Here is a 17,408-nt window from a genome sequence, read left to right as displayed (position 1 = left end):
TAAATACTTAAAGTGTGTTTTAAATTTGACAAGATGCATTAAGCCCCTGGTGACATCAGCCTGTCTGTCAGCCTGGACAGCAAATGTGGAACATGGCAAACAGAAACTTCAGAGATGAGTCAAAAAAGCCAGGAAACAAAGCCAACTACTCTGAAAACTAGAATAAAAACATCCTGTAGAAAACCTTCAACATGTTATTCCATAAAACCATGGATTATTCTACAGTAGTTTTTTTTTTTCTCTGTTCTAGTCATCAGTCATCACAAAATATTATGAAAATGGCACATGCATATTAATAAAAAAACCTCTTTTTTCCTTCAGAGAATCACTCATAATAATTATAAATACCAATGTCTTTTACTAAAAGACCTACTTTACCTACATCCCAGACACAAAAATGCAAGGAATTTTTTTTTTCCTTAGAATGCCATTTCAATTGGATCTGGAATTTTCTTTCAGTCCTTTGTTTCTCTCTGATTGCATTTGTTATACTGTAGGCCTTTTAGCCTGTGGCATATTTTTCATTGTTACTTTTTGTTTTGTGTATAAGAAAGGATTTTTATTCAAAACGCTAAGCTTAAACTTAATTCAGGGTTTTTTCTTGTTTACTTTATAAAAGCCTTTTGATCCGTGAAGTGGAAGAACAATGAAAATGTGTTTTTCAGATCTTATGAAAGACTGGAACTATATGCCTTTCACATGCCATAAATTTCCAAGACTCTTTAAAGTGCTTTGGACAGCAGAACACAAGGATGGATAATTGATAAGGAAAACACACACAGATGGTTGTTGGTGTTCATTTTACCATGTTGCTGAGATAAAACCTGTTAAAAATAATTGTTATTATAGGAACAATTTTAAGAACCTGCTTGTAGTACATCCTTCCCATGACCTGATTTTGCATAGATATCCTTGTAGAACCATAAGTTAGCTCTTCCCCCCCCGCCTTTTTTTTTTTTTTGCAATGATTTGAAGGTCATCTTCATTTTTCTTTTTTTTAATTTGCTTCAAATGGTATCCCTCACATCCCTGAAAACCTACTAACCGAGCCACTGAAAATATATAAGTCCGCCAATATATAAGGCAGATTGAAATGAAATCAGCACTAAAAATACTTAGGCACTGTTAGTAGGGGGAAAAAAAAACCCAACACAGACCTTAGTCAAAAAATCAGCTTCGGCAAACAGTACAAATTACTGGGTTTCCAAAACGGTGAAAAGCAGAAATGAAGTTTTTCTGGTCCAGAAAAAATTTATAAAGCAATAAAACTCTCACCATTTACTGGAATGCCTTCCTTTAAGTAAATCTCAATATAAGTAAATTTAAAAACTCTCTTTTGTAGAAAGCAATTTTTTTGTTTCTACTTTTGCTTGAAGAGTAATACTATAATTAAGCAAAATTCTGACACATGGCCATAAAATTTATTAGTTTCCCTAGAACTTCCAAACCAAAATGATTCATTGCACCAAAGACATACTAAACACAAGAATTTTATTATTTCAAATGCATAGTTGAAGTGAACCTTAAGACAAGCAGAGGTGCTATGTGGACCTGGAAATTTTGATGCCACCTACCACAGTGACACTGCAGTGACTGTTAAAAATGAAGGTGATGGCAACTTCCATTAATATCTGTTTTTCCTATTTGCACCTCATCTGACTTGCTGGTGGGTTAGTTTCTCAACTCAAAGATATTCAGCCTCCTTAAAGGGGAAAATGAAGTGTTCAACTGGAAAAAGTGAGGAGAAGTCAGTCAGGGAAGTTACAGCAGCAAAAATTACAGAAGAATTACGGGCAGTGAACATAGGGAAGACACATTAAATACGAACAGGTTACATTTAAGATTGTTTATGACCTGCTGGTACTTTTGTTTGGGAGCTGGGCTGGGGGCAATTCTGCATTACTTGAACAAGCTATTTCTCTACATTTTCCATAAAAGTAAAATAGCCGTCTGCCAGCACACTCTGCAGTTTTGCCTGTGTGTTTACCATCTCCCCAGTTCTGGGAACCAAGCCTTCCTAATGCAAGGATGTGGTTAAAACCAGAATTTATTTCTGCAGCCTGCTGGATGGCCTGGAAAACTCAGGGATGAGCTAACTCCCTCAGCGTATCTTGGAAGCTGCATTAGTCAAAAAAAAAAAAAGAAAAGAAAAAAAAAAGAAAAAGAAAAAGAAAAAGAAAAAGAAAAAGAAAAAGGGAAAGCAATGCCCTGGCCCAGAAAAAGCTCAGTTTAGGAGGACTCTGTGCCATCAAAGTGTGCAAGGTGGCTCCAGGCAGGTTCCACAGGGGTTGTCTCACTGGGAAAGTCACACATCCACCTCTGCAGGGTTAAAGGAAATCCAGGGCTGCACTGGGAAACTGGCACTGCCCGTGGCTCACGTGAGTGTCTCACACACAGCAGTGCCAAGGGATCCAGTTTCTGCCATGGCCTGCATCTGCCAAGTCCCATGAAGAAAACAGTGAGATTTTCACGGAATTTGCGAACTTTACAAAACACCCACGGCTGTGAAGGAAATCTGATCGTAGCAGAGCTACTGTAGTTTAAAAGTTACCTTAATAATACCCATTTAAAGATAAAGGTTTCTCTGAGGTGCAAGCTTTAGACCTGCAGCTTAATGTATTAAGGAAAAATCCAATTTTCTTCTCATGCTTTACAAAACCCTGGAGACAAATTATGTCTTCATGCCTCTTTTTCTACTCCCATGACTTCAGACTATAGTCCCAATAAAGCTCTGCTAATCACCAACAGAATCAAATTACAAATTAAAACCCAGTGATTCAAACAAATATCAAGATTACTTCAGCACAATAAAAATGGAAGAATCCCACTCCCATTTTCACAAACATTCTTTGGTCATAAACCAAAGACATGTCATTCCCTTTTCTGCTTTACCACTCATGCCAGCTGGGGGGGATCACAAGGCTATAACCACTTCAGACTAGTCAGTGTAATATTGATTTCTGCCTCTACTCCAGCTTATTCAGAAAGTGTCCTATTGATTTTGAAGGAATTATCTGCGGACTGCTAGGCATGAGAAGAAAAACAAAGGGGATGTCCTGGTTGTGGACAGGACACCCACTGCACTGCACACCCTCTCAAAACTGACAAACGGGTTCATGTATTATCCATTATAATATAGAAAATAATATAAATATAAATAATATTTTATATAAATAAATAAATAACATTTATAAGTAGCTATAAAGGAAACCCATCTGAACTGCACACCCACTCAAAACTGACAAACGGGTTCATGTATTATCCATTATAATATAGAAAATAATATAAATATAAATAATATTTTATATAAATAAATAAATAACATTTATAAGTAGCTATAAAGGAAACCCATCTGAACTGCACACCCACTCAAAACTGACAACCAGGTCCATGTATTATCCATTATAATATAAATATAAAGAATATCATATTTATATATAAATAATATAAATAAGTAACATTTATAAATAGATATAAAGTAGTGTTGCACGAGTGTGAGCAGAAAACAGGCAGAAAACATAAATCACAAATGTGCAATAGTGTTTGATCATCCCAACATCTACACATTAGCACATAGTTCAACTATTAGGACAAGTTCTACAGAAGACTATTGTATTTTCAACCTGTATTTAAAAGCATTTTAAAAAACAACCTAATCTGACACCTGCCAGTTAAAAATTTGATAAAACAGTAATTTAGTTTGGGAGGGAAAAGTTGTGTCAGTTTGTTTGTTCTTCAATAAAATCTGTTAAACCTCTATTTAGCACTCTGTGCACTTTTGTTAACACTGCACTTGTCCCTAGCCCAGAACTGTCCAACTCATATTCCTGGAATTCACAAGTATTTCTTCAAAGGGAACTGACAGCTTATGGATTATAGCTTATTCACTTGCTTCTCTCACTCAACACATCTTCTGCCCACTCCCTTGTCCTGACTATTGTGTTCAGTCAATAAATCTTTATTAGAATAAATTGTTTTGCATGACTGTCATCTCTCCCACCAGAATGCAATGTTCTGCAAAGGAGTGATCTCTTGATCCAAGTGGTGCTTCCTCTCAGATATATCCACACTATCATCACTTTCTTGACCCACCTCACACTGACTTTCACTGCAAGCAAACACTGCCTAATACACTCAATTCCCTTTAAATAAAAATAAAACACCTGAAGAAAAATTACACCATGTGCAGGAAATGTTCCCCAAGGAAACATTATTTAATTAACAAAACTGCTAAGCTACAACTGATATTTTCTTTGCTAAAGAATAGATCCAATCCTGTTTCCCACTCAGCTGGGATGTAATTTTTTCAGAAAAGCAGAGGATGTGGTGAGGAGCAGTGTTATAGTCTGGGTTAAAATTGAGCACTGAAAAAAGATAGTCTCAGCACTCTGGTCAAACCTTAGGCTCCTTTCCCTAAACTGAGAGCAGCCACTAACCTAAACCATTCAGGAATTGGCAAGGAGGTAATATTTGCTACAAAAGGAAATGGGAGTCACCCAAAAAATTTATTCCCTCATGAGAAACAACAGATAAAAATCAGTTTGGGGGTTGGCAGATGCTGTAACAGGACTGAATCTGTTCTCAGATACTTGCAGATAAAATTCCTTTGTAAGGAGAATAAACAATTCCAACAGAGATAGGACAGCAATTTGGAAGAAAATGTTTTGTTTTTTAGTTTTACAAGATGTTTGGTCCCTAGGTAGAACAGTTCCTTCCCATATGTGTGAATCCATGAAAATGAACAGACAACTGCATCTGGAAGTTGGCCTAATACCTCACCCTTTGAGGATAATACCTCCTTTTGAGACAGGGCATTTTATCTGTCATCAGCAGCCATAAAATCCCTGAACCTCTGCTTTACAAAGACAACAGCCTGTCTTTCAAATATGGTTCCACCATTCAGTTAAGTAATGAAAATGATTATTTGATGGACATATTACAGTAGGGCAATATGCATATATTCTTACTGAACTAATAACTTGCTACATAAAAAAAATATTATTTAAAAAAGCACAGATCTTTATTTTGTATCATTGTAACTTTCTGTGACTAAAACTAAAACCAAGTTGGGGATCATGCAGAAAATACAACTAAAGACAGAGCATCAAAATCTTTTACGTAGGGCAAGCAACAAGAACGCTCAGAAAGCCAATCCCCTCACACCTGCTGTTACTTCCAACACTAACTTTTATTCCTCAATTCAACTTGACCTGTGCTGTGCTCTTCAGATAAGCAAATCATGGACAGATAGCAGCAAACATCAGCTGTCAAACTCAGAAGGACAAACAAGTGAAATCAGCAACTTTCTGAGGTTTGTCCACGCAGAAGGGGATAAATCCCAGAACAAATGTTCCTGTAGCACATGCACAGAAATATCCCCTTCCTCAGCCCACCCCCCCTTCTCCTGTGGCTACACCAGTAATCCCTAACAAATTTTGGCAGTTTCAGGAAGCCCTAAGGTCACCCAGGAGCCTTTATAGGCTCACCAGCCTCTCCAGAGGTCACTGTTCAAAGATACACAAAAGGGAACCAGCTAGGGAAGAAGCAGAGGAAAAGAGCTGCATGTGTACTCAGAGTGAATTATACCGGACAGAAATCCTGTGAGAGGAAGGATTACTTCCAAAGGCAGATTTAGAGGTTCCTGTCTCATCTAAAGCACACTTTCAGGCTTGAAAATCTCAGTAAATAACAGTATTTTTGCAATCTGTGCTGTCTAATGATTCACATTTCTTCTGCAAGTTTGATTAGTTACAGAAGAGCTTAATGCATAAGGTTTTCAGAAAGAAAGATAGCGTGTTTTGACAATTTATTTTGACAATACAGTACATTAGATTAAGACCAGTCTTACAGCAACACTCTGTTGTGAAAGAACAATGGCTCTTTCAGTTTTATGCCTTATGCAAAACTTGGGTGTTTCTTTGGAGCTATATATGAATCCCATGTAAGAATACACAAAAACTACGCAACAAATGTAGTAGTTAATTTTAAAATAGTTAAATTCTTCCTCATGCCAACAAATATGCTGCTGGAACAACAGATCCGTTCCAGATGAATTATGACAGCAACATGTTTGAAAATTTAAGAACATTTCCCTTTTTGTTAAAGAAAGATAATGGGAGTTGTTAGTTTTATAGGAATCATGTACTAAGTAAATTAGCACTGTAATACCTTTGCAATTTTTTTGTTAAAGATTTACAATGTCTATTGACCGTAACTTGTAAATGCAGTTTTTTTATTATTGGCTAAAATACATTTCTTTCAACTGGACAATCACTAGCAGAGACCTACCTTGAAATTGAGTGTAACTAAATATGTGGTTTTATATTAGCATCAAAAATACATTTTTAAAGACCTTAAAAAGATAGGCACAAGGCTGGAATAAATAAAGAATTATAATAAATTGGAAAACTACTCTGAGAAACTGTATTTCAGCCAAAGGGAAGAAAAGTTAATTATCTGTGCTCTGCACAATTCTACTCTCCTCATCTCCTGTACATGCAAAGGGAAAGGAGAAGGAAGTGGGAGAAATTTGACCAGAAATGGAAAGACATTGAGAGTTCAGGGAGTGAAGAGTGAAGGGAAAAATGGTTGAGTCAGTGTCAGAGTGAAAAAGGAGGACAGAGTTGCTGGGAAGGCTTTCCTCGTAGCTTTTAAATGTGACCTGGCACCATCAAACTTCACACATAAGTAAAATAAAACCAGTGAGATTTTCTTACATGTGAAATAAAATTATGTCTTTACTCCAGATACTGTGCAATCTGCATGTCTCTGAGCACAAATAAAAAAAAAAAAACCTCATTAGTGCTGCTACGTGGGAACAGTGTTTGCAAGTAAATGAAGAAAAATCAGGTTACACAGAGTAACCTGATAACTGAGAAAAAAGCCCTGATCAGAGAGCAGAAGCCCAAGCACAGAACTGATGATTATCTGTCCAAAAGAGAGGACAATACCACGGAAAGAGCACAAGACAGGCAGAAGCAGGTGAAAACTCACCACTGGAGCAGTTGGGTCCTCCCCAGCCAGGCTCACACTGACAGGTGTTGGGAGCAATACAACGGCCATGGACACATTTATCAGCACAGTGAGCTGTCAGAGAAGGGAATAAAAAGAACAATTACAGAACTCCTACCACTAGGAAAAATATTCTTTTAAATACTCTAAAATAGTCCTAACCCAGTTCTTTAGGGTCTCAAGTACCTCTTAAAAGCAAAATAAATACCAGTGTATTTGGTGGCATCTATTAAAAATATATTTCACTTCAAGCTCTTCCATTTCTTCTAAGTTTGAAGAATCCAGCTAAAAATGTGTTAGTATTACTCAAATACTTCAGAGGAAATTGTCCAAATTTAATGAAAAGAGAGTCAAAGTATGATCCAGGCTGGAAACCCATCTGACCATGGTCCTGGGCAGGAGGCTCTGGCTGGCCCTGCCTGAAACTTGGATGGGATGACTTCCACAGGTCCCTTCCAACCTCAAACCATCCTCTCTGCTGCAAACCCTCAATAAAAAAGAGGGCAACTTCAGCAGGCATCCAAAGAAATGCTCTTTTGCAACAGCATGGATAAAATATGATTTGCCACACGCCAACATTTTAGTATCAACTTCACCAAATGATTGCACAGTTCAATTGAAGAACAAAACAAACAGTGACAGTGATTCAAGTAAAGTGTGACATATAAACCTTATGAATCACTGCAACCTTTATTCTAAGTGCTAAACAGGGTGCACTTAAATTTATTTTCTTTTTTTTTTATGATTTGCAAACATGTTTCTAAGATAAGTCTCACTTTGAAACAGACCTTTTGTTTGAAATATCTAATAAAAAATTGAAATGACTTTGATATACAGCATTATCAATGACAGAATATAATACACCCAAGAGGAAAAACCTCTGACCAGCAACAATTTGCTGTCATCATATTAATCATAAAGTACCCCTAATTTTCCAAAATATATGCACTGTAATAATTTCCTTCTATTCTAAACAACAAGAAAAATTAGAAAATGTGCACAGGATAAGACTTTTCTTTGTACCAACATGTCCAGAGAAACTAAATCTGACTGCTATACAGATGAATATAAAGTTATCAAGGGGAAAAAGACAAAGCAGATGCTAAAAAGAAGTTTAATGAGGCTACATGTGAATCACTGTGGTCCTGAAAGACTGAAAATGTTCTAAGAGTAATTAGGTATTTAGGTAAAACACTTGCAAATGTTCTGGGTTTTTCTCAAGTAAAGATGATGAACACATTGGTCATGTTTACATTTAGTGGGTCCACGAAAAAGAAAAACCACATGAAATTCAATAAAATAAAAATTTTTGATTATATGGGATCCCAGCCATTAACTGCTTATTTTTACAGCCTTTAGTTTTCATTCTCAACTATTTCTAACAAGCTACGTTTCAGATGTGCATTACAATGACCTTCATTAGAAATCAACAGGGAGAATAATAATTTTTAAACATTTGATGAAGCAAGGCATTAACACAGAGCGTTGTTGCCTATTTATGTGTTATGGAAAGACTGAGTTTAAATAATGCATCGCAAGTTTCCATTAGTCTTGTAACTTGACATGAATCACTTGTATCTTTGAAGATTCCTTCCTAGTTAGTCCTGCCTTGGGCACTGAGGCTCTCCACAAACCAAATGTGTGAAAAACGTTGCCAGCAAGCCATGAGGCAGCAGCAGGTCACTGTAAACATGCAGTGTGAGCACTTGTAGGAATAACCCAGGGAATGCAAACATGCTCAGCCCAAATTTCTGAGCACTGAGCCTTAAATACAATAAGGCAACGCTCCACCACCTCTTCTGTGAGGCAGCTGGAGCAGAACAGAAAAATAAAGAAGTGGCAAGAAACCAGACCTATCTCCTTGCACTGCCCCTCATGCCATGCTCAGAACACAGATCCACATTCTGGGTATACATAAAAACCTATTCTCTACCCAAAAGAAATTATTCTCCAGATACCTTCTGGGCTAGCTGATTCTTGGCAAGGAAATCCTACATCTGTAAGAGACAGCGCAAAAAAAAAAAAAAAATTGCAATGGACACAGGGATGAGAGAACCAAAATTTATTACACAGCGCTACAAAGAGGTGAGGACAACATAAAAATCACCTAGAAGAAGCTGAAAAGACATGAATAATACCAGGAACAGATTAACTACTTTCCCTTTTCTATGGAATTGTTTGGCATGGTATTAAAAAAAATACTTATATGCAGGTACAGGTGAAAAACTTAACATGGAGGGTTTTCTTTTTTTACTGACCAGGGCAAAGAAGCACGAAAAACTCCCTGGCAGCAATTGCCATGTCTTCTTTTCTTGCAAGAAAAAGCTCAATTATTGTATGAAAAACAATCTCGGTTTACTCTTGACGTTGACTTTTACATCTTATTTGCCCTTCTTTTTGTGCCTTATTGTTTTTTTCAAGATCTCTTCTACACCCTTCATTATCTGATGTTAAAACTTGAGAAAATGTATTTTTATCTTTCATGTAAGTTTAGGCATGCATTTTAGGATCTGTTGCTTTTTCACTTCGAAAAGCCAGCCATAAACCAGTTAAGACAAAATTGAAACACTTAGGATGTAATTATGCACATAAATTAAATGACTGCAAGGTTTAACTCCAACTTCCTCCAAATTAATTGAAACAAGCATTTGTCGTGGGAAAAAATAAATTTTATCTATTAAACTACATTATAACATGTTTTTTCCAAATAAATCCTTCACTTTTACACTGTATGCTGGAACATATTTCTGGTTTGATCCTTTTTTTCCTGTGCTGGACGGCTATTTGCTAGTAAAGTGAGTGCTCTCCAGTTATACCTTAAGATAGATGGTGCATTTTCTATTTTATGTTTCGAGAAAATTCAACAGGCATAGTTCTCCATTAATGTTCTTTGAAACGTCCTACAATGTTAGAAACTAATTGAGGTAAATGTTCAAGCTGCCAGGAACAATCAACCTTTGCTTGTGTGTCCAACTTCAAGAAAGACACTAAAAAATATCTTACAACCTTTGAAATCTTCCTTTTCAGATATATGCTCACAAAAAAAAAAAAAAAAAGGCACTTTTGCAAAAAGTTTCTAGTCTGTAGCTCAGCCTAGTATTCATATGGCAAATCTCCTAGGGATTGCCACTGACAGTAGCAGACCAGAGGCAAGAAAATCTTTGGAATAAATAAGAAATTTAGTCAATCATTCAGCCTGGGGTGGAGCTGCCAGGAGTAAGCTCCTTAACAGAACTTCACAGAATTAGTGTTCTGCCTTTGTATCTGCATATAAACTGCATTTACATTATCTCAGAAATTGCATCAGGTCTAAACATAAGAGTAAAATAACACTTGAGGTTAACCTTCTGCTCTACAGAGGTGCTGGCAATAGTGAAGATAGAGGTGAGAAATTTGTGCATTATTTATATCCTCTATAAACAGGAGTTTCATGAGGACAGGACTAAGCACATTTTTTTAGTGGAAGTGAATTAGTACTTAGTAACAAGATATCTACACTCATACAAACAGTCCAAGTACTGACTGCATATAATGCTGGATTTAAAATTTAAAATACAATTTCTTGTCAACCCACCTAAAGACAAAATGACACAGATTCCTATTATTTTTGAGAAGCAGCAATGAAATTTCAATTTGTGCAATGGTGAGTCATACCAAAACCAAAACAGTAGACTCTTCTAATTTACCTTTCTAATTTGAGAAGTCAAAGAAAGGAACAAACAAACAACAAAATATCAACAACAACACAAGGATTTTAGCCTTTTAGAGGCATCTTACATCTTTCCACTAGGTGAACAAAATAATGCACACAGCATGGAAATAAAATTGCAGTAATGGAAATGCTCCAGCTGGAGATCATGAAGACTGAAGGTCTCTCTCTTTCTTCCAAGGTCAAATAAAAGCAAACTCAGCTACACTGAAGGATCTGTATTGTCATGTAATTCAAAGTCTAAGGCATTCCACAATCACTTCAGAAGTCAGAGCAGATATGTCCTGAGAGTATCATTATCAAGCATATTTTCATGTAGTAAAAACAAGCATATTTTCATATAGAAAAATTAGTATGTCCAATGGTATTTGAATTTTTCAGGTTCTGAATATCATTGTGTTAACAATGAATTTACTACTTATGCTACAGCTATATAAAAGCTGTTGTCACATAAAAGAATCACCATCACACCTGTCATTACATCATGAGTCAAGCTGTAACACACTTCAAAAAGTATTCTACCTAATAAAAAAATTAAATATAATTATTTCACACATGCTGTATAATAACCAAATGTTATTGGTTGTTGTTATTATTATTATTATTATTATACCAATGAAATTGGTTCTTGTAAGTCTAATATATACATATTACAAAAAAAAGTTCAAATCATTGCCAATCTGCTATCAAATATATTAGTTTTCTAAAAAATATTTTGACCTTGCTTTTGCACAAGCAGAAAATGTTTTGAATCAAAGTTTTTTTCTTTCAAATTCCAGGACGTAAAACACATTCTTATCAAATACCATTTTAATACCTCCCTCGGTCTGCACAAGGCCAAACAAGAGAGAGGAAGAACTGAGCCAAGGTTACCTCCGTACTCCCCAGCCACAAATTTTCCCAGTTTTGGGTTAGATGAGGAGACAGAGGTAAGTGCCATCCAAAAAAGGTGCTGAGACCTCCAAAGAGTTGTTACAGACCTCTGTATGCCCAAGAGAGGTTCAGCACGAGGACCTGCTGGGGTCTGTTCCAAGGAGAAAAGACTTCCATGTCCCTGGTGGTTTTAAACCTTGTGTTTAGAACACTGATGTTTAAAACACTGTGTTTAAAACACAGTGCATTTTCCACACAATCATTAGCTAGAACCACATGAAGGCTGGCTGGCCACTTAGACATCTGAAATCCAACCATCCTCTCACCTGCATCTGCTCAGCCCCCACTGGCTCCAACAAGAGCTGCACAGGCATCACTGGTGAGTAACTGAGCTCCTGCAACTCAGCCTCCACAAGCCACCCATCAGAGTCACACCAGCACAGTGATGGAGTTTCAAAGCCAAAAAGATAATAATAAAAAGCTGAACTTACGGACACACATCTCCCTGCTCTCGTAGAATCCAGGGCAGCACTGGGATTTGCGCCGGTACATTGTTTTCTCACCATGTCTGTAGGCAGTACGGTAACTGATCCTAAAGAGAGGAAGGAGTGTTTGTCACATACCTTGGTTCAGAAGCAAGACAGGATGTACTCTTACACATCTTAAAAAACATTCAGGTGTCACAAGAAAAGAAAAAATGTTCCAAGTTGTCTTGATTTATCTGTTGCTAATTTTAAGAGTCCAAGGGGTTTCCTGGCATGATTTAGGTTCATGAGTGGTCAGAAAGCAGGAAAAGAATGGGGACTTTTTTGGCTGGTGATGGGTCATACTTATGGGCATATTCCTCTGAGGAAAATGCTCTTTACAGATGTCACCAGTTTTTAATCATTCAACCTTTGCTTGCTTTATGCTTGCACAGAAAGTTGCCTTTAAGAAATCCTTTTACTTTTCTTTCAAGAACCATACACTTACTTCTCTCAGAACACAACACTGCAAGCAACAAGGGTTCCCTGTGATATTTTTGAACAAAAACACCTTGCAGGGTCTGGAGAATTTAGTTTTTCCCAAGCTCTTTGCTTTCTGTTAGTACTCCATGGGATAGTACACCCCAACCAGCTAATAAAATTTATGTCACATTGCTTGGACAGGAATTTTCCAGCTGACACAGATCACAGCAGTTAGATGGGCTGGACACTACAGCTAAAAAATCCTACATATCATGCTTGATTTTGAGTCAGGATTCTTAACAATATCAGCAAACTGACAATATTAGGATTTATACATCACCTGTGTCGTGTGCACTTGAACCAGTTTAGGATGTCAGTACAACTGGTATAGTAAATCTGATCAAAAGGATGTGGATATGACTCTTGCACTGTAACTGAGTAACTGGGGAGAGACAGAGAGAAAAAAGGGAGATCATCAAGCAAGGCATTTTAGTACAGTCTCTTTAAATTAGGTCTTTTACAGAATCCTGTTACAGAATGGAAAAAATATTTAAAAATACTCACGTCTAAAAAAATGACACAGAAAGCTTGCAAAGAAAAATAAGCGTGCAGAGAGTCATCATGTTTATACTGTTTAACACATTTGATGAAATTCCACTACTCGACATTTAAAGAAATGTAATGTCAGCCTAACTTATTTTAAAATGAGAACAGCTGTAACTCAGGCAGCAAATACAAGTAGTGCATGTTAGGTGTGCTCCTGTAGAAAATTTTATTAATGAACTGGATGACTGAACAACTAGTTAAGGAGACAGAAAATTAGGTTTTTTCTACTATCACTCAAAATAGAAAAAACAGGACATCCTTAGAAATTTCTTGTAAAACTGGATCCTATAGGGATCAAGTTTTAAAAGAAAAAACCTGGGCCTATGGAAGACATCCAGTGTACTTATATACTAAGTGAATGTTAACACAGAAATACACCTGAGTAGTAACTATTCAAAAATTACATTACAGGCATACCACCAAACAGTCTATTCAGCAATCAGAAATTAATGAATACGAAGACCATAATTTCTTTTGCTTACTGGATAATTTTTAAAAGAGAACCACCCACACCACACCACACTCCCAGAAATACTATACGAAATCCTACTATTATTTTTTGCCAAGTTACACAATTATACAGTGTCCTAGAAACAAATCCATGCTGAGAGCCTCCAAAGCTGTCAGTAGGACAAGAGGAGCAGAGCCCTGTCTCAAAAGGGGAAAATATTGAATCATCCTAGAAAACTCTTTGAGAGGCTGTTTGTGCTGGCAGCCAGTCCTGGATTGCGCAAGGGAGCTTGAAAATACAGGAATGCGTGGCAAGCTCCTGCAGCAGGACTGATTCCCAGGACCAGCCAAAACACTAAACAGCTCACCCAGCTCTCCCTCTCTTCCACTCACACCCTCTCTGAGCCCTGAGCCCCCACTGCAGGGTGACAGCCAGAGACTCCTCATCCTGCTGTCACCATCTACACAAGGGGAAGCACTTCCAGAGCCACTCACCCCTAAATGCACACACCCTACTCCCTGTTTTCCTGCACGAAGGCAAGCAGCCCTAATCCACCCAGCTGTCCCAGCCCAACAAAATATCACTGGGACGCTGGCGCTTGCCTGTGGCTCTGTGCTCTTACCCTGAGGCAGGGGCGTCTCTACCCCTTCTCACCATTTGTAAAGACCATTTTAGTACAGACTGAGGTCTGTTTTATATTTAAAGCATACATCAGTGACAGTGGCAGTGAAGAGCTTCTGTCTGGGGCTTTGCCCTTTCATACTTCTGTCCCTTTGTCACCTGCTTTGGGCAGCAGCATGAACGTTTCACTAAGTTTATTTGGAGCTCTGCCCTGTTTGTGAGATAGCACAAGAAAGAAAAAAAGTTCATGCAACAAAATGGGCATGCTTTTAAAATGCATTTTTGGGTATGTTTTTCCTTCTGCAGACTTTGATTAGCTTGTTTTAAATTATATTATACAGTGTAAATAGTTGTATTTGGGGTTTCTTTCCCATTTTGCTTTCACTAGGTTGTAGCTTCCCCCCAAAACCACTTCTACCTACGAAAACTGTAAACAAAGCACACACAATATAGGACAGTACCCACTAGCACTGTAGACAAATTTCTGACTACTACAAGCAGGTATTTAATATGGTGACTACTTCATATACACATCCTTGCGTGAACCATACACAGCAGCTGACGCAGAGGTGCCAAGTTCTTTACATGAAGCTGAGGAAGTAAATACAAGTTTCAATTTTCTTCGTAAAGATTCAGTCATAACAATCACAAATAAATGTACACTGGCTCAGCAGCACTCCCCATGACTAAGCACACAACACAGTTTACATGAAGTGCAGGAAATACTGTCCTCAAGTGAACTGTGAAAATTAAAACTTTCTCATGGACCAACTGATCAATTACAGGCATAACAGTTATAATGAGATCAGAAGTCTTGTTTTCACTATCATAACCTTTACAAAAGGAAAGAAGTTCAGCAGATGCTGGAGGCTCAACCTCTCCCAACTCATTGCGGCTTTTTGCAATTCACATGAAATTGGATGAACAAACAGAACAACTACATTGATGATGAATTTCATTTTGCATGTTATAAATTTTTGAACCTCATCAAAATAATTAAACAACAAATCTTAATTCAGATCCTGTGAGTGCTGAATAGGAAGGAATCAGCATAATCAAATTTGGCCAAATTCCAATATGGTTAATCATATTCTGCATATGTAAAATTTCTTTTCACCTAAATTGGAAAGAGCTATTTTTACTCACTTCTAGTACCCAGATGGTTGTGTAACATTGCTAGTACCACTGTAGTGGTTCTTTGCATCCTGACCCTCAATGCAAAGATGCATTTCAGCCCACTGTTAAATAGTCTTTCACTTATCCATGAACTCACCTGCCCAGGCAGTAAAGTGAATTCTTTTCCCCTGTTTTTAAACTCAGCTAAAAGCCTTCAGTAATTTGAAGCATGCCAAGCAAAACAAAGCAAAATTATTATATCAGAATTTATGCCACTTATTTTTCCAAAAGGAAAGTATTACCTTTCCCAGTGGCTACACACATTGGGATCTTCCAGATTCAAAGACACAGCTGAACCCATCCAGTGGTACAGGAGTATGACAGGGAAGCCAAAAAGGGAGTTGAAATGAAGAACCATCTTTCCAAAGAGATGACTGTGAGGAGAAAAAGAAAAAAAGTACATTAGTAATACCATACAGAATATAAAGTAGCTAATAATGTTGACCCATCTGTAATCAATCTAAAGCAAGGGGTACTTCAAGGAACACACACTCCTTGCCCAGCAGCAGCAACACCATGCCCATTTTGGAAGGAGAGCCCAAATGGAGCCGTTTCCCACGAGGTCAGCTGGTGGACAAACTGCATCTCAGAGGTCCTGCAGTCCCCTCCAGCTGCAGCCAGCCAGGCTGGGTGTGCTCAGCCAGGCTCTGCCCACTCCCAGAGCCAGAGATGAGGTCTGGAATAAAGGCTGGCACTTGCTCAAGACCACAAGAGTGGAGAGGCTCAGCTGTGACACAGCACCAGGAGCCCTGCACGTCCCCCCTTTACAGGAAGGGTTTGCGCCTCCCCACGTGCTCCCCATGGCCAGCACAGCCGCACATGTCACCCTGCACTGTCACTGCACTTTAAACTAGAATCCCCAAAATTTAATTCCTCCTCCTCAGCCGGCTGTGCAGTTTCCAAACAGAATAAACATTCATTAAAGAAAGCTGTTGTAGCAGCATGAAGGTCTGAAAAGATTATCCTAACACTTTTACTAAGGAAATTATTTTAATTTGCATGCTGAAACAATCCAACTGGTCATTAATCCACAAATGCCAGAATGAATGCTATTAACATGTAATTTATTTGTAATGACTTAAGCTACATTTCTGTTTCAGTGAACATTTGACCTTATTTCCTCACTTAGACACTGATTCTAACATTATGTGGCTACAGAGATAACAAAAAAAAATGAGATTCTTGAGTCTAATCTGTAGTATAATGAGACAATAATTTCTAATAAACATGTTTGATTTAATAAAAATATTTTTAACACAGTACATTAATCCAGAAATAGCTATTTCTTACTTTAAATATTATGGAACAGAATAAAGAAAGTTACATCAATCATTTTATTATATGAGAAAGACCACAGGACCATGGGAAAAAAAGAGACAAAACAGTCTTACTTAACTCTTACTTCAGAAGGCAACATTAAAAAGCTCACAACATGAAATGATTATATTTAAGATATTGGAAGATACAGAGATGATCCTATTTTGCTGAATTTTTCTTGAAAAATCAGGCTGCTGAAAGGTATTTCATGGTCTGTAACTATTTCTCTGCATGCAGCAAAGCAGTCAATGTGCAGTTATTTCAACAGCAGCTGTATTTTCACCTAATGAGTGCAGTGAAGGTGTGATTTCATTGAAAATATTCACTCTGATTAAGCAGACTGTAAACGGTATTTCCCTTTTTTCTTTCTTTTATTCTTGACTTCAGCAACTTTCCTTTTGCAGGATACATTTAACAAAATTTAAAATTAAAAAAATAAATTTGCATGAACCCCCTAGAGTAAAACTTGATTGCATTCCAGATCTTTTGCTTAATTATTAAGGAAAATCAAAACAGAAAATCAGTACAGCTGATTAGCATCGCTGAAGTGTTGATATTAGCAATAAAAGATGTAGATGACTCATTTAACTTTTGCTGCCTATGGTTTGCACCAAGAACAACTGTTCAGAGATTCACTTTTCATGCCATATATTGCTCAAATTATCTCACCCAATAACACATGAGTATTTCAATTATC

The 17,408-nt window shown here is 37.3% G+C and overlaps 1 protein-coding gene across 1 annotated transcript in view; it reads right to left on the bottom strand.

Moving 5' to 3' along the window:
* MEGF10 (multiple EGF like domains 10) overlaps positions 1–15,752 on the bottom strand; it is a gene marked incomplete at its 5' end in the record, with an annotated part of 63,415 nt that extends 47,663 nt beyond the window's left edge. Inside the window, 4 exons of the mRNA XM_084224555.1 lie at positions 6,994–7,086; positions 12,085–12,185; positions 12,881–12,982; positions 15,637–15,752. Of these exons, the coding sequence (XP_084080681.1) occupies positions 6,994–7,086; positions 12,085–12,185; positions 12,881–12,982; positions 15,637–15,752 (412 nt within the window). The remainder of the gene's footprint in view (positions 1–6,993; positions 7,087–12,084; positions 12,186–12,880; positions 12,983–15,636) is intronic.
* Positions 15,753–17,408: the final 1,656 nt, after the last annotated feature.

The sequence above is a fragment of the Fringilla coelebs genome (assembly GCF_963513975.1).
Source record: "Fringilla coelebs genome assembly, chromosome: Z".
Taxonomy (NCBI): domain Eukaryota; kingdom Metazoa; phylum Chordata; class Aves; order Passeriformes; family Fringillidae; genus Fringilla; species Fringilla coelebs.
The sequence above is the reverse complement of the archived record's forward strand: the minus strand, read 5'-3'. Positions and strand labels throughout refer to the sequence as shown.